Source organism: Carassius auratus, linkage group LG28B, assembly GCF_003368295.1.
Source record: "Carassius auratus strain Wakin linkage group LG28B, ASM336829v1, whole genome shotgun sequence".
Classification (NCBI taxonomy): domain Eukaryota; kingdom Metazoa; phylum Chordata; class Actinopteri; order Cypriniformes; family Cyprinidae; genus Carassius; species Carassius auratus.
Window position 1 is genome coordinate 2623800 of NC_039293.1, and position 15764 is coordinate 2639563.

The 15764-nt window shown below is 35.9% G+C and overlaps 1 protein-coding gene across 6 annotated transcripts in view; it reads right to left on the reverse strand.

Moving 5' to 3' along the window:
- Window positions 1-15519, reverse strand: part of plppr2a (phospholipid phosphatase related 2a) — a 31337-nt gene extending 15818 nt beyond the window's left edge. Inside the window, exons 1-3 of one of the 6 annotated variants that reach the window (XM_026240153.1) lie at window positions 15227-15519; window positions 11464-11585; window positions 5515-5703 (exon numbers count right to left, since the gene is read on the reverse strand). In XM_026240153.1, the coding sequence (XP_026095938.1) occupies window positions 5515-5703; window positions 11464-11532 (258 nt within the window). In that variant the 5' untranslated portion in view covers window positions 11533-11585; window positions 15227-15519. Of the gene's footprint in view, window positions 1-5514; window positions 6236-11463; window positions 11586-15226 lie in introns of those variants that run through there. The other 5 variants (XM_026240151.1, XM_026240155.1, XM_026240152.1 and 2 more) reach the window with 5 other exon arrangements.
- Window positions 15520-15764: the final 245 nt, after the last annotated feature.

A 15764-nucleotide genomic window follows, 5' to 3' on the forward strand; every position in this document is an offset into this window, starting at 1 on the left:
CGTGTGAAAGTGCACAGTATTAGTCACAGTCACAGTATTAGCTGCTGTACATTGAGAGTGAAAATAATGTTTATCATTTGCATTGTTGTCGTTAATAATAACAAATATAATAATACATGGAAATAATTAGAAACAAGAAAGCATAATTAAAGTGTTAGTTCACCCAAGAATGAAAATTCGTCCATCTTCTACTCACCCTCGAAGAATCTGAAGTGTATGTGACTTTCTTCTCTAAGGATAATTCAATCTGAGTTATATAAAAAATTGTCCTTGCTCTTCCAAACCTTTCATTGGGTAGCACCCATTTCATTGTGACTGCCCACAGACTGCTAAATAAACAACAATGTCAAGGCCCAGAAAAGTATGAAAAGCATCATCAGAATAGTCCATCTGCTATCAGTGGTTCAACCATAACATTATGAAGCGACGCGAATACTATTTGTAAGAGAAGAAAACAAAAATAATGACTTTATTCAACATTTCTTCTGTCAACAGTCTCCTCTGTATTTCTCCACATCACCATATGCTCTTCTGTATCATCCACGCCACAAGGATGCGCTGTTTCTATGTGTATGCAGCTGACACTGAAGAGTTTGGGCAGTTTGAGTGATGTTGAATTGTTGAAATTGTGGAATAAAGTCATAATTTTGGTTTTCTTCTCCTCTGGGAGATGTAGGAGCAAAGGAAAACCAGTCTTATCTTGGCTTATTTCGAAATCCTTCTACAAATGCTCATTTTGTGCTTCTAATTCGTGACCAGCGTTTTGTTTTGTTATCTCTCCATGCTCGTCACTAACCACGCAACGCTGATGAACTACAACATCCACCTGCACGCCGTCTGGTTCACAACAGTCAGCAGAAATGAGAAAAAAATGGTTATTACGTTCGAAATATGGATATTTATCTTACAAAAACGCATGGATTCACCACAGGGGGCCTTTATTCACCCCCCGGAGCCGTGTGAGGGAAGTTTTATTACAGATTTTATTACAGATTTATTATTATTATTATTATTATTATTATTATTATTAACAATGAAAATTACAAACATTAATAAACAAGTTATTAATTATTATCTTAGTGTCATATATATAGTCCACACACTGTAATTAATTTTTCATTGTTTGTATTTATTTATTTTAATTTTATTTATTGAATGAGATAATCTATCTATCTAGATATTATTATTATTACTAACAATGCAATTTATAAATATTAATAATATACAAATAAATGAATAAATGAAAATAACAACTAATAAAAATCCAAACAAATATATATGGATGGATGGATGGATAGATATATAACTTTTGTTTGATTTTTGCATAACATGCATAAAATATTGAAAGTTGTCACATATTTATTTATAATAACTTTTATTTATATAGCAATAATATTAATATTTTATTGCAATAAGGATAGATACAGATCAAATTCTGTAACTGATGCACTGTATTTTCATTGACAGACCATTATAACAGACAGACTATGAATGAGTGACCTAGTGTGTAGTCAGTGATGAAGGAAATAGCTCTGATGATGGATGAGTTTAATTAAAGCGCCTGAGACCCCCAGAGAATGATGTGGACATCTCCTCTCTCTCCTACGATGACTGAATATGACTTTATAGAGCTCAGGCCAATCAGAGCATCTCTGTAACATGCTGAGACGGACACTATAACACACAGAGGATGTATGTTTGATGGTGCCAACCAGTGTCACGTCACAAGGGCAGCGCTGTCTGCTTTCTGATCAACACTTTGTTTGTCAATACTATGAAAGTGAAAGTGACATTCAGCCATTCATTCATTCATTTGTGAGTATTTGTGCTCTGCATTTAACCCATCCGAAATGGGCACACACAGAGCAGTGAACACACACACACACACACACACACACACACACACACACACACACACACACAGAGCAGTGGGCAGCCATTTATGCTGCGGTGCCCGGGGAGCAGTTGGGGGTTCGATGCCTTGCTCAAGGGCACCTAAGTCGTGGTATTGAAGGTGGAGAGAGAGCTGTTCATGCACTCCCCCCACCCACAATTCCGTCCGGCCCGAGACTAGAAACCACAACCCTTCGATTGGGAGTCCTACCCTCTAACCATTAGGCCACGACTTCCCCTATGATAGCATAATGTTAAAATACTTTAATTTATATGAATATCTACACCTTTACAAATATTTGTTCTGTAAGGTTTTTATTCTTAAGAATTTAGGGAAACACTTTAGAATAATGGTCCATTAGTTAATGTTCATTAATTCATTAATTAGCATGAACAAACAATGAACAATACATGTCTTACTGTATTTATTCATCTTTTTTAATGTTAATGAAAATACAGTTATTCATTGTAAGTTCATGCTTATTCACAGTGTATTAACAAATGTTAACAAGCACAACTTTTGATTTCAATAATGCATTATTAAATGTTGAAATTAACATTAACTAAGATTAATAAATGCTGTCGAAGGATTGTTCTTGCTTGGCTCATGTTAAATAAAGTAGTTAACTAACATGAACTAATGGACCATTATTCTAAAGTGTTACCGAAATTAGTACTTTTATTGAACAAGAAGGCATAAATTGAACAAAAGTGACAAAACTTTATTAACGTTATAAGTCTTTACTATTTCAAATGCATGCTGTTTTTTAACTTTACATTTATAAAAAATAAAAAAAACACTAAAAAAGTATCAAAGTTACCATTAAGATATAATGAAAATTAAATTAAATGTATGCATTAAGCAGACGCTTTTATCCAAAGCGACTTAGTGCATTCAGGCTATCAATTTTTACATATCCCAGGGAATCAAAGCCCCAACCTTGCGCTTGATAGCGCAATGCTCTACCAATTGAGCTACAGGAACACTGTACAGGAACAAATATAAAGCAATACAATCATTTCAACACTGATAATAAGTAAATCATCATATTATCATGATTTCTGAAGGATCGTGTGACACTGAAGACTGGAGGAATGATGCTGAAAATTCAGCTTTGATCACAGCAATACATTATATTTTTGAAATATATTCAAATAGAAAACTGTTTTTTCAAATACATGCAGCCTAGCTAATATCTTTAAACTTTTGAATATTAAATAAAAATAAAATTAATAAAATATATTTAAATATATTTAATATATAAACATAACATATTTTTCTTAAATGTATACATACATTTGTGTATTTATATAGGCCTATACATAATTCATAAGCACAGTACACATACATATATTATGTAAGAAAAACACTTTTATTCTGGATATGATTAATCACAGTTAATTGTTTGAGAGCACTAACTTTAACTTTTTTTTGTCTTCATGCATATTATCCTCTTAATTTGTAGAGTCTTTTTATTCATAATTATACAGTCACTGAGACGAGCTTGACTTCTGTGGACAACTATTTCAGTGTCATTTGTCAGGTAGTGATCTGGGTGACCGTGTTACTCTGCGCTGGGCAGAAAGTGACCGTGTCCCACTGGACAAAAGCAGCAGATGTTGCACATTTCATTCCCTCTCTCATTCCCCCAGCCGGCCGTCATAACATCTCTAAATGAGCCTCTGCGTGTGTTTCAACCCTGCTACGCTTTGCTCGAGTCCTTGTTCTTTCCCTTATTCATGAATCTAACAGAACTCCTCCATTTCATGCATCTTCAGTTGGCTGTACTTTCTGTGTGAGCATGGTTTTTTTTGGCTCTGCCAGTACACTCACACGCATGCTTCAACATGAAGCTCGTACTCCAGGCTTCAGATCTACTGCTGGCTCAAAAACACATGCCCACAAACACACACTAGAAGCACCACACACGGCTCTAGCAGACTCAGGAAAGGAGGGAGGCAGATCCATGTGGTCCCACAATCTGTTGCCTCCGGATCACAGCGTGGCAGGGAGACACCCGTAAAACCATCACATCCAGCTCTAGCTGCTGTCTACACCTTCTTATGCTGTACCTCAGTATCACCTGGATCTCAGAGGTTTCTCCTAAAACATCAGGTCAAGTGCACTAGTAAGAGTTAAGCTTAAAGCTAGATTCAGGGTTTATCTAATCATTCTGTTGCACCACTTGTTATAAAAAAATCAAGTTTATATTCAAATCATAATTTTGATCCTGCATGTTCCATTACTTTGAATTAAAACTGTAATCTCATTTAGGGATTAACTTTAAACCTGAAGGTGAGGAGGAACTGATTTTGATGAGAAATGTTGAGATCAGACTCTGATATGCTGATGAGAAATCAGCTCAGACACATTAGATAATTGGAGACTTATTCACAGGAGAAATATCTGAGAAGACAAAACAAACCTGCATTTAATCTCACTGCTGCCTACTGAGAAATTACAGAGGAATAGGAACAGGTAAAAACAAATATTTATTTTTCAAGCACCTGGGTGAATCAAACAAAAAGTCTGTCTAGGTCACAACATTATCAGAATTATTAACTAAATGATTAAATTATAAAAAAATCAGCATGATAACAATATACCACCAAATTCTTATCACTAAAATAATGGCAGAAATGTTCTACATTTTATTTTAAAATAATAGTGACTCCGTAGATTCTCATTACAATAGTAAAAATGTATTTATTTATTATTATAATATGTAACATTTATGTATTATAATTTTGCTATAATAATAATAATATCATAAATGTTGGTTTATATTTAATGTTAACATTTTATTTTATTATTATTAAATAATCTTTTAAAATTTAAAGAGCATATTTATTATTATCTTTATACATTTTTTCCAGAATGGTAATGAGATTTTTTTTTTTTTTGAGTTATGAAAAGTAGGGCGTACATTTTTTTTATTAATCGGAAATAATGCCACAATCAAAAGGACAACAATAAATAAATATATAATTTTTATAATTCTATAAAATATATTTATAATGAAATATATACCTGATATAAAAATATATAACTTGTCCTATAAGACATAATTTTATATAATAAAGCCTTCTTTTTTGTTATATATATTCAGTTTGTTGTGCTTGTTTGCAGACTATGCTCCATAATTTGGCAAAAAATTGTGTGATTATATAGAAATGTGACTATAAAATAATAAAAATAATAATAATAATAATAATAATAATAATAAGTATAGTAATAAAAATACTCAATACAATATTAAAAAAAATACTATTGTAAAATCTATGGTATTGAGAATTTAATTATTTTGGCTTTACAATAATGATTTTTTTAGGGAACTGTTATGAAAATAATGTCACAAATATATATAAAGAATTTTTTAGCGCAATTGTGATAGTGTAGAAATATACAGACATGCATACATACGCAGTATAAAAAATATAGTCAAACAGTTAAATATAAAACATTCAGTGTGAAATATGACAGGGTTTGTGTGGATTATCTCTTTCTCACACAAAAGCACACGTGCACATGCATCCTCCTGACACTGAATGATGTTTCATCCTTTATCACCCTCGCTGCCCACACGCACACAGGGACATGTAAAGACACAGGTTACTCACAGTTATAGTGGGGATAGCAGCTACCAGAGAGTACACGAGCACCGGAGGAACGTTGCTCCTCTCCTCCGGTCCGGGGTAAGGTTTGGAGAACGCCTTGTCGAAGCAGAAGAAGCCCTGGATGTGCACGGGGAACGTGTCCGTGTATTCGAAGTAGTACGCCAGGAGAACGGTGCCTGCCATGATCACCAGCTGAAAATAAAACATGATCCACGCGTTACAACCACAGAACAAGACAGTCAGAGACGCGCGCGATTCGTGACACTGAGAGCGTTACATGCTGCTCCACGGAGCAAGTGAGAGGAGAGAGGAGAGAGGAGCGAGGAGAGAGGAGCGAGGAGAGAGGAGAGAGGAGAGAAGAGAGAGGAGAGAGGAGAGAGCAGGACCGGCAGGGAGGAACACTGTGAGATGGACACAAATTGGCTGAGCGGCTCGTTGTGTGTCCGCGTGCCCGAGAGAGACATTTTGGATGTGTGTGAAACACAACGAGGGTGTGAACGCGCTCATTAGCGACTTTCAAAAGCAGCTCGCCTTCATTCAAGACACACTGTGCTCCTCATTCAACCTTTGAAACACAAAAGAAGCAAATGAACTACGGATAGGCTTTATGGAGACCCCAAGGGGTTTTGAGGAACACTGAGTAACATTTGGTGTGGAAACTATTTTAACTCTGAAATTTCACACACAATTATATGTAGATGTTATAGATATGTCGTTTTATGTACTTTTTTCATGATTTGGGGTTTAAAAATGAAATAAAAAGATTTTTCTAATAATAATGCGTGATAAAAATCATGTTTGCTGTGCTTTGTATAGGGCTGCAGAAGTTATATGTCAAAAGGGCTATAATAATAATAAAAATTGCTACTACTATCACTACTACTAGTAATAATACTAGGCCTGCTACTAAAGAAAACTATAAAAGTGACAAAAACAAACACAAATACTGGTATTATAATATTTTACAGTAAAATAAAAACAGTATTTTGCAAACAATTAAAAAAAAGTCTGATTCAAATAAACATGAATTTTTGTAGAAAAACTTAAATAGTATTTAAACAATCCACAATCATTTCTCTAGAGCTGCGGAATTAGCGATATATATATATATGCTACTAAATAAAGCTATTAAAATGCTAATTGCTAAATAAATATTAATATATTTCACTGTAAAATAAAAAGTTTTTAATTAAATGTATAAATATAAAAATACAAATTATAATTATATTTGACATTACATCTGGGAAAATTCTAGTATTTAGGGCTGTCTTAAATTCTTCATTTTCAAACATTAAATCACCAAACTTTTCTTTTGAGGAAAACTGCAAAACTGTAAAGCTTCTCTGTTGTTGATTTATTTTTATGTTCATTCTCAAATGCACATTAAAGTGACACAAACTTAGATAATATTCAGAAATGGGCAGCATTTCTTGTGAACCGATTCAATCAGAGACCCTGAAAACACTGAATCATGAGCTGCTCATGTGTAAATGAACACAGTGCTTCACTCTAAAACATGCTGTGCATATATTTATTGTGCAGCCCGTATCACAATGGCTGGAAAGCTAATGCATGAATGTCATTACTTTAGACATAAAATACCATAACACCAGTGTGAACTTGGAGAATAGACTCCAAAAGCACAATGCAATCATGAAAATTAGGAGTTCTGAGTAAAAAAAAATGTTTTATTATCTACTCCAATGACATTTTTAAACTGTGACGTGTGTTCAAAAGCATTTTGGGGCCACTGTATTTGAGATACACAGTTTTTTTTATCCACAAGTGCATAATACTCGTTTCCTATTTGAAGAGTGAAAAATGCGCTTGGATTATTCACCCAGATCTCTCTACCCACACACACACCCACCCACACACACACACACACACACACACACACACCCAAACACAAACCCTGACCCGCGAGTCACTGAAGTGTTCTCAGTGCTTTTCTTGGCTCTCTTAGTTAAAAAGAGAGAAAGACAGACACATGCTGCGTTTAACTGTCATGGTGAAGAACACAACATTGCAGGGTTAAATATTCAGCACATTTTGTTTCCAAAACACAACAGCCGGAATATAACATTTAAACAGAAATGTGTATAGAAGTGTATATAAAATATATGCACTGTTCCAAAGCAGCTCTACAGAAAATATAGAAATAAGGAAGACAAAAGGACAAGATCTAAGTTTCGGTGTAGTGCAGTGCTGTATGTGTCCACCAGGGGACAGACTCGAGCTTTAAGATGATTAGTTGTGCTTGATGGGGCAGATGTGCTAACCAACTGTAAGTACTGTACTTTGGTGAATAACTGTGCTACAATAATAATAATACCTCAAATTGTGTGATGAGAGATACAATCACATACAATCTCTCTCTTATGTATTTATACATATAAAATGGTAGTGTACATATTTAGTGAAGATTATTTGTTTTTTCACCATATTATTATCATGAGTATGTGAACACAGATCCCACATGTAGTATATAACATGCACATCTGATCTTCCTTCCATCCATCCATTCATTAATTCACTGGAAATATTCAGCTCAAATTTTAAAATAGTATCTCACTGACTGGAACATGCTGCTTTCATTTGGCATGTGTTGGTGAAACGCTCATTAAACGCACTGTGCCAGAATCACTCTGTGGCTCTGTGTTCACTCAAACAGTCTAATTAGAGAGCGAGGGGAGGAGGAATACTCCATATGACAACATGTTTCTCCACGGCCGGCAAAATTCAACATCACTCAGCTCTGGAGAGTTTAGCTGGAGATAAAAGATCAAATCAGTCTAAAATGTATCATGGAACCTATATATATATTCTATTCTTATTTCAAAATGAAGTGCATTTTACTTGATTATATTTTATTAATATTATTTATATTGTTATCATTAACAATATTATTTATATTCATTCTATTTTAATTATAAAAGTAACATAAATGCATTTGATTGTAAAATACTTTATATAAATATATTTTATTTATAATAAGAATAATAATACTTATTTTGTTTTATGTGCATTTATATTACTTTTTTATATATGCTTTCTTAAAATATATCTATTTTCAATTATAGCTTACAAAATGAAGACAGAGACAGACAGACAGACAGACAGACAGACAGATAGATAGACAGACAGACAGACAGACAGACAGACAGACAGACAGACAGACAGACAGACAGACAGACAGATAGATAGATAGATAGATAGATAGATAGATAGATAGATAGATAGATAGATAGATAGATAGATAGATAGATAGATAGATAGATAGATAGATAGATAGATAGATAGATAGATAGATAGATAGATTTGAGTCATAACTCAGCGTCATTCAAATGTCTTGGCTCTAATTGTGGCTGAAATCCGTCTGGTCTTTGAGAGTATTTTTAGAGTTGTCTCTCTTCACACTGACAGACACTGAAGGCTGTTCATTCGTTTGAGTGACAGCTCATCTCTCCTTTTATTCATAGCTCATTACAGCCTTTTATTCTGCATGATGAGCAGAACTAAACAGCACCAAAGAACGCCATGTACCTTATACTTGTACTGTGTGATGATGAATGGATGCACAAATATGATCTTTAATGAGTACAGTCTTAGCTGCTCTCCACAAACATCTTTAGGCAGGCAGGGTTGAGGGTTTAGGACACTTTTTTAGCTGAACACTAGCTTGGCAAGTTTTGGAGACCATCTTAAACCAGCTAAAACCAGTAAACCAGCTCATATTCGAACATTTTCTGCACAAAACAAACAATGTTTCAAAGTTTGTTGTTGCTTCACAGTTAGCGTCTTGATAAGAGACCGCAGGCATGCAGATGTGTGATCAGTCTGTTATTAGTCTGTGTTTCAGCATGTGCACAGGGGATTCTCAGCTGTAAATAAACATTATCCCGCTGAGAAGCCGCTCCAGCAAATTCAAGTCATTTAGGACGCTGCCAATAGTGCCTCTCTTCCTCCCTTTCTACAAGTCTTCTCTGCTCTTCTTTCATTCGTCAAGAGCAACAGTGTTTCTCTGCTTTCCCGCTGTTAGTCTTTTATCCTCCTACGGAGTCAAACTACACAGCTCCCACAATGCTCATCAGCGACCTGCCAGTTCAAGTGTCAGTCGTATAAAAAAAAAAAAAAATCTGTTTTTATTCCTTTCATTTTCCAGCGCCTTTGTAAATCTCCATGCTGCTATCAAAGACACGAGAGGAACTAGATCTGCTCTCTCTCACTGCCAAAGATCGGCTGATGATCAGATGTTTTACCTTTACTTTTCAAATCTTCCTTGTTTAATATTTAATGCATTTTAAAGCACTTTTTAAACTGTTTCCATCATAACAATGTAGCTAATATCAGGTTTTACTATATTTGTGGATATTTTCTTAGTTACCACACAGTGGGCAAAGCCAGACAGAGACACACAAACAAATCATCACATCCATAGATAATATAATTAATAAATTCACTGCAAGTTAATAACATTTAATAATGTAAATATATACTAAACTGATGTTACACACCTGCAGCAGTCGTGCGCCCTCTTCTGGAGTTTATAGGAGGTACAACGCTAATCTCAAATCTACTGAGGCAAAACTGTCAGTTTCATAAAAATGTAAATTCTGTCATCATATATCTAAATTTACTGTCTTTGCCATCAACATGATACAATACCTGGGATGCGGCTGAGGGAAAGATAGTCAGTGAATAATGATTTGCACAAACTCACAGAAAATTGCTGTTTTTTATGTCATGTGATGCAGGGATTCCAGATTTTATATTTGATTTCTCTTTGTTTTTTATAACAATAAACCCATTCAAATCTATAAACAAGTTATGTCATAACTAATCAAAAAAAAAATCTGAATACATTACTTAAAATTATTCATCTAAATTACATTGCTGTCAGTTACAGACTAGCTACATTATAATTGACTTTTTTCTTTCTTTCACAATCCTTGTCTTTTGCTTCGCAAAAATGACTGTTGCTTATATTATAATTGTATATGCATGCTGCTAGAGCACATAATGTATGTCTGTGTGTGAATGCATGGGCCTGTGTATTACTGCTAGAAAGCTGAAGAAGTAAAGAGAGAGAAGATTTACACGTGTGGGAGAGAGGGAGCATCTAAAAATGATACAGCACAAGAAGCATACAGACACAGGAAAGAGATCCAGCTGATTGGTAGCCATAGTAACAACAGCGGAGGCAAGTGTCGTGATGTGTTTGTGATGCACACACTCACAATAACACACACAAAAACAATTCAGCCCATTATCTACCCATCCTTCAAGAAACAAAGCATGTTAGAAATGTAACATTTGGAAATTCCTTAAACAGCCTGAATCATAGAAACCATTTCATTCCTTCAATTAATTTTGTCAGTTATTGTTATCAGCTCTAAATAAGATGAAATAATGTATCTATACATCTATAGATAGATAGGGGCTGTAACCATTATAGACTATATATATATAGATTAACCTATAATGGCCAATCTGTCCACCCCTCATTATGTAAGAAAAATGAACATATTTCAAATGTAATAAACACTTTTTTTAACTTCTGTTATCTGTCATACGCAGAAGCCATTCCGGCGGATGACGAAACACAAGCGCACCTCTGAAAAATGCTAGTCTCACAAGTTTGTTTATAGGAGCAAAAGAAGAAAAGATGTTTCTTACAAAAATGCATGTAATGTATGCAAAAAATGCATTATTCATCCCCCCAGAGCAATGTGAGGCATGTTTTATTAAGGATGGGCGCACTTTATTTAACGTGTTTTGGACTGTTGAACAGAAACACCCATCCACAGCAATGATAAAACTCAGAAGAGCAAAGACATAAATATAACTCCGTTTGGATTCGTCTGAAAGAAGAAGGTCATGTACAACAAGGATGGCTTGAGGCTCAGTAAATAACAGGCTAATTTTCATTTCTGGGTGAAGATAACTCACCTCCACAAACAGGAAACATGGGAGAATGGAGCTACTGCTCTTCACAGCAGGCTTCTCTTCTGCTGCCATTGTAGATCCCTCTTCTTTCTGCTCTGTTCCTCCTCTCACACTCACACCTTATTCTTCCCACATGAAAGAGAAGGAAAAAACAGGTCAGGAGCTAGAAAACCCAATTAAAATATCTTAATAGTCCTTTGCACGTCTGAAGGATATCCTTCTGCATGACTACATGAAACACAACCCCCTAACCCTACAGTATGTAGAAACTAAAAATGCATACAGGTGACCAGAAAAAAAAAATGTCCATTCAGATTATATTGAGAGCTTACGTTATATATTCAAGGTTATTCCCATTAACAGTTACATGACCCAAAAAGGTTTATACATAAATGGCAAACTGAAATACTACAAGACTTACTTTCACTACTGAGAATAAATGATGCAACCATTTGTAGTGAGTTCAAATCTAATTAGCACTTAGATAGTATCCTAGTATTCATTTCTGAACAGATGGACCAGGAACTCTCTAGGACTGGACTTTCATTGGTCCGTGATTGCACCGAGCAGCATTTTGTCAGCAGGGCTGTTGAACATCACAGCATAGACCCCCGAGTTCAGGACAGGGAAATGAATATTACATGAAGGCAGGCACTAAAGCTCTGCGACAGAAAGCATCTAGTACATGCCTCCGCTTTTAGTGTGCCTTACGCTCACAGCGGTCAACATCTTACATCTGTCAGTGTGCAAGTCCTCAGATAATGTAAAAAAAAAACGGAACTGGCAGACCAGCATTTTTTTAAACATTTTCTCGTTGCCGGGCAACACTGGAATGTTTTTTCTGAAGAGTCTGTCTATGTGGTGAGCCGTTTTAATGTCTTAAAGCTAAAGTGAACATTCCCAATCCAGAAAAGAGAAGTGCATGCTCTAATGTAAGACTCATCTAAATAAACAATAAAATCGTCCATCCTGGAAGAAGGTTTAAGAATAAACTGGGTCTTTCACTCATTGTTTTTTTTTTCTCTCTTTAATAACTTGCCTTATTTTAGTCTCGGTTATGTTAACATGTTTCGATAATAATGTAGATGCTTCAAGCTTCAAAAGAAGGCATGCAGTTAAAGTGTCTGGAAATGGTCTAGCAGGTCTGCTCGTGTGTAGACTCAGACTGCACATCCACAGTCCAGCCATGGACTCATTACAGGTATAATTTAATGTTTTACTTGCTGTTTCTTTGCTTCTTTCCTATTATTTTTTGCTCGCCATTTCAGAGTGTAAATTATTCCAAAATAAATATTTTCCAGTGCATGCCTAAAACACAGAAAATAAAGGTAAAAGGTCTCTAAAGCATAAGAAAGTTCAAAACACTCATTCTTAAACAGTAACACATTTAAGTACTCATTATAATGTTAATTGTGAATAACATTTTTTGTCCAAAAATGTAAAATGTTTGCATTGCATTCTTGTGGTCAGATGGCACTAAATGAACAGGTTTTGCTTGAAAAAAGATGCAAAGTGGGACAGACTAGACAACCAAAAGTCTGACTGTGTGTGACTAACTCATACAGCCCTCTATACTCTAAAGAGCCAAGCTGACAAACAAACACAAAAGCAATGGCTTAAATTTGCCCCTTATACTGAACAGGCCCCTTCAAACATGAGGGCTTTTCCAGAGATGTATGTTGCTGGATTATCACAAATTGAGACTAGGCTCTTATATCCTCAAAGGACACTTGAGCTTCAATTAGTACAGTCAAACACTGCAGGCTCCCAGGGTGGACCAACTCCATTATAACGCAGAGCTTGCCCTGACTTTCCATTATGGTTCAGGTATAAAAATATAGATGGCCTGTCTCAGCTTTCATATTAGATTAGAGTTCAGAAAGATTGCTATTCATGTGATAAGCACAGCAAAACAACTCCTCAAGGTCTTTGACTTTGCATCTAATCATAAAGTAGTGAAGAATTAGCCTACTCTTGCAATATCTTTAACAAAATAAACAGATGTCAACAACTCGCAAAAAAAACAGGAGAGACATAAGTATTCAAAGAGAAGAATGTATTTTGTGTATTAGATTAAAATGTATGATCGTACAATACTGACTAAAAAAACTAAAGGCAAAAGCTACAACAATATGAACACTGCTGAACAAGAAGTCTCCTGAAGACATCTAACAAAATCAAAAGTTTTACAGACCTGTTTTACTAGACACAACGTGTGGGTGCTAAAGCGTTCTGGGTAGTTACAGCATGCCTTTTGTGTCTATTACTGCACAAACAGTGCAATATGAATTATGTGCCAATGTGAAGTATATGAGCTGAACAATTAATAATCAAATAAAACCTAAATCACAAGTGTTGTGATAAATATATGTGCTGCATATTTCAGAGAGAAGTGCAGCACTATATTCTTCTACACATGAGCAGTTTATAATCCAGTGGTTTCAGCATCTCAGAGCGGCTCGGTGTGCAGTAAAAGCTGCTCCACACAAATGAATCCCTGCTCTGAGTTTGGGTTAATGTCATCTGGGAACATGACGTGCCAACCATCTTCCCAAATCTATAATGAAAAGCACTTATGAAGCAGCTGTTTTCAGAAGCTTTGGAACTGGCTCCCTGTGGCTTCCCACCAGAATAAAAGCTCTATGATTTTATGTGTGCAAATGAATAAATTATAATTTTTATTATTTTTATTTTTATTATTATAGATTTTTTTTGACATTTTACATAAAAACGGTAATATAGTTTTTTTCTTAATAATTTTGTAATACCACCAATACTACTACTAATTATTATTATATAATTACTTAAAAGGGACAAATTGTGCAGCCCTACACATTTTAACAAAATCATTTACCTAAATAACAATTACAATTTTAATCAGAGTAATCACAATTCAATTTTCCCTAAATAGTGCTGCCCTATACAGTATTAAGGGTTCGTTCACATCCCTACGTCTAAAATGCAGAACACAAAAGAATATATTTTTAAGAATGCTAAACACTGAACCCCAATAACTCTCATGCACTGACAACAAAAACCACTGATACATGTTTCCAAATATCTTCTTTTGTATTCCTCAGAAGGAAGTCGTGCAGGTTTTTAAAATGAAAGCAAATGACAGAATTTTTAGTTTTGCATGAACCATCCTTTAAACAAACATCACTAAAGTCCAGCTCTTCGTTGCATCCTGTACAAATGCAACTCATAAACACTTACCAAGACATTACTCTATCGCTTGTCTCGCTCTCTTCTCTGTATTTCTTCATTTGTCCAACCCAGTAATAAAAAAGAGCGCAATCCTCTTGCTGGTGTGCTGTTGTAAGCACCTGGATTACACTTTGTGTACGTGTCTATCACTTATCTGTCTCATTTTTTATTTGAACATGTCTCTGGTTTGAGCCACCCCCAAAACACATGCACGTTACAAATCACCACATGCATCAGCTGTCAGCATCGCAATTCCAAGCTATTAAAGGTGGGGGATGCATGCGAAAGCAATAAGAGCGTAAAACCCTAAAGGGATTTTGCCATACAGAGTAATTAGAGCTAGCGTTTGGGGAATACCACACCCCCACCACCCTCCTTCCTCCTCCATGTCCTTCTGATTTCCAGCGATATGGGGCAGGAAACATCACTCATCCTTCCATGGAGTCTCACTCCAAAGCGGCCACGCTCGCCCCCACACGCACCCTGAAACTACATTCATGCACCGTCCACAATGACCAAAAATGTTTGCATGCACAATTAGACGGATAGCCAGACTTACTTCACACCCTACAGCCGTCGCGATGGATTCCTCCTATGCAGTGGCCATAACGTGCGTTTTCCATGGAGCTCCTGCGCACTGATCCAGCTTCCCGCTCCTCGTCCTCGTTCTTCCGTCTATCCACCCACCCACGCAGGATTTTTTTCTCGCAGAGCGTTTCCTCACATTAAACCGTGCACAGGCGGATCCCTCTTTAATGAGGCGCGTGGGGTTCAACCACAGCTCTCCAGTGCGGCTGCAGCGTCAGCGAGCGAGTGCGCGTGACAGTCGGAGGTTAGAGGAGAGTCTGATTTGTATTCAGACTCGTGCCTCCCTCCCTCCCTCTCCAGATTCAGGTAACAGTGTGAGATGCAGTGAATGTAGGTTAATGTTATTTTCAAAGTGATCTTCTGTGGGTCAAGCGGGCCAAAGCCTCTACAATGTCTAAACCAAACAGCAGCCGCATTGCACTCATTAGTGATGCTTGCATCAGTATTGATATTAGTAATGCATCGTCTAATGAATGAACAGTGACCCACATAAAACGAATGGACGCCGA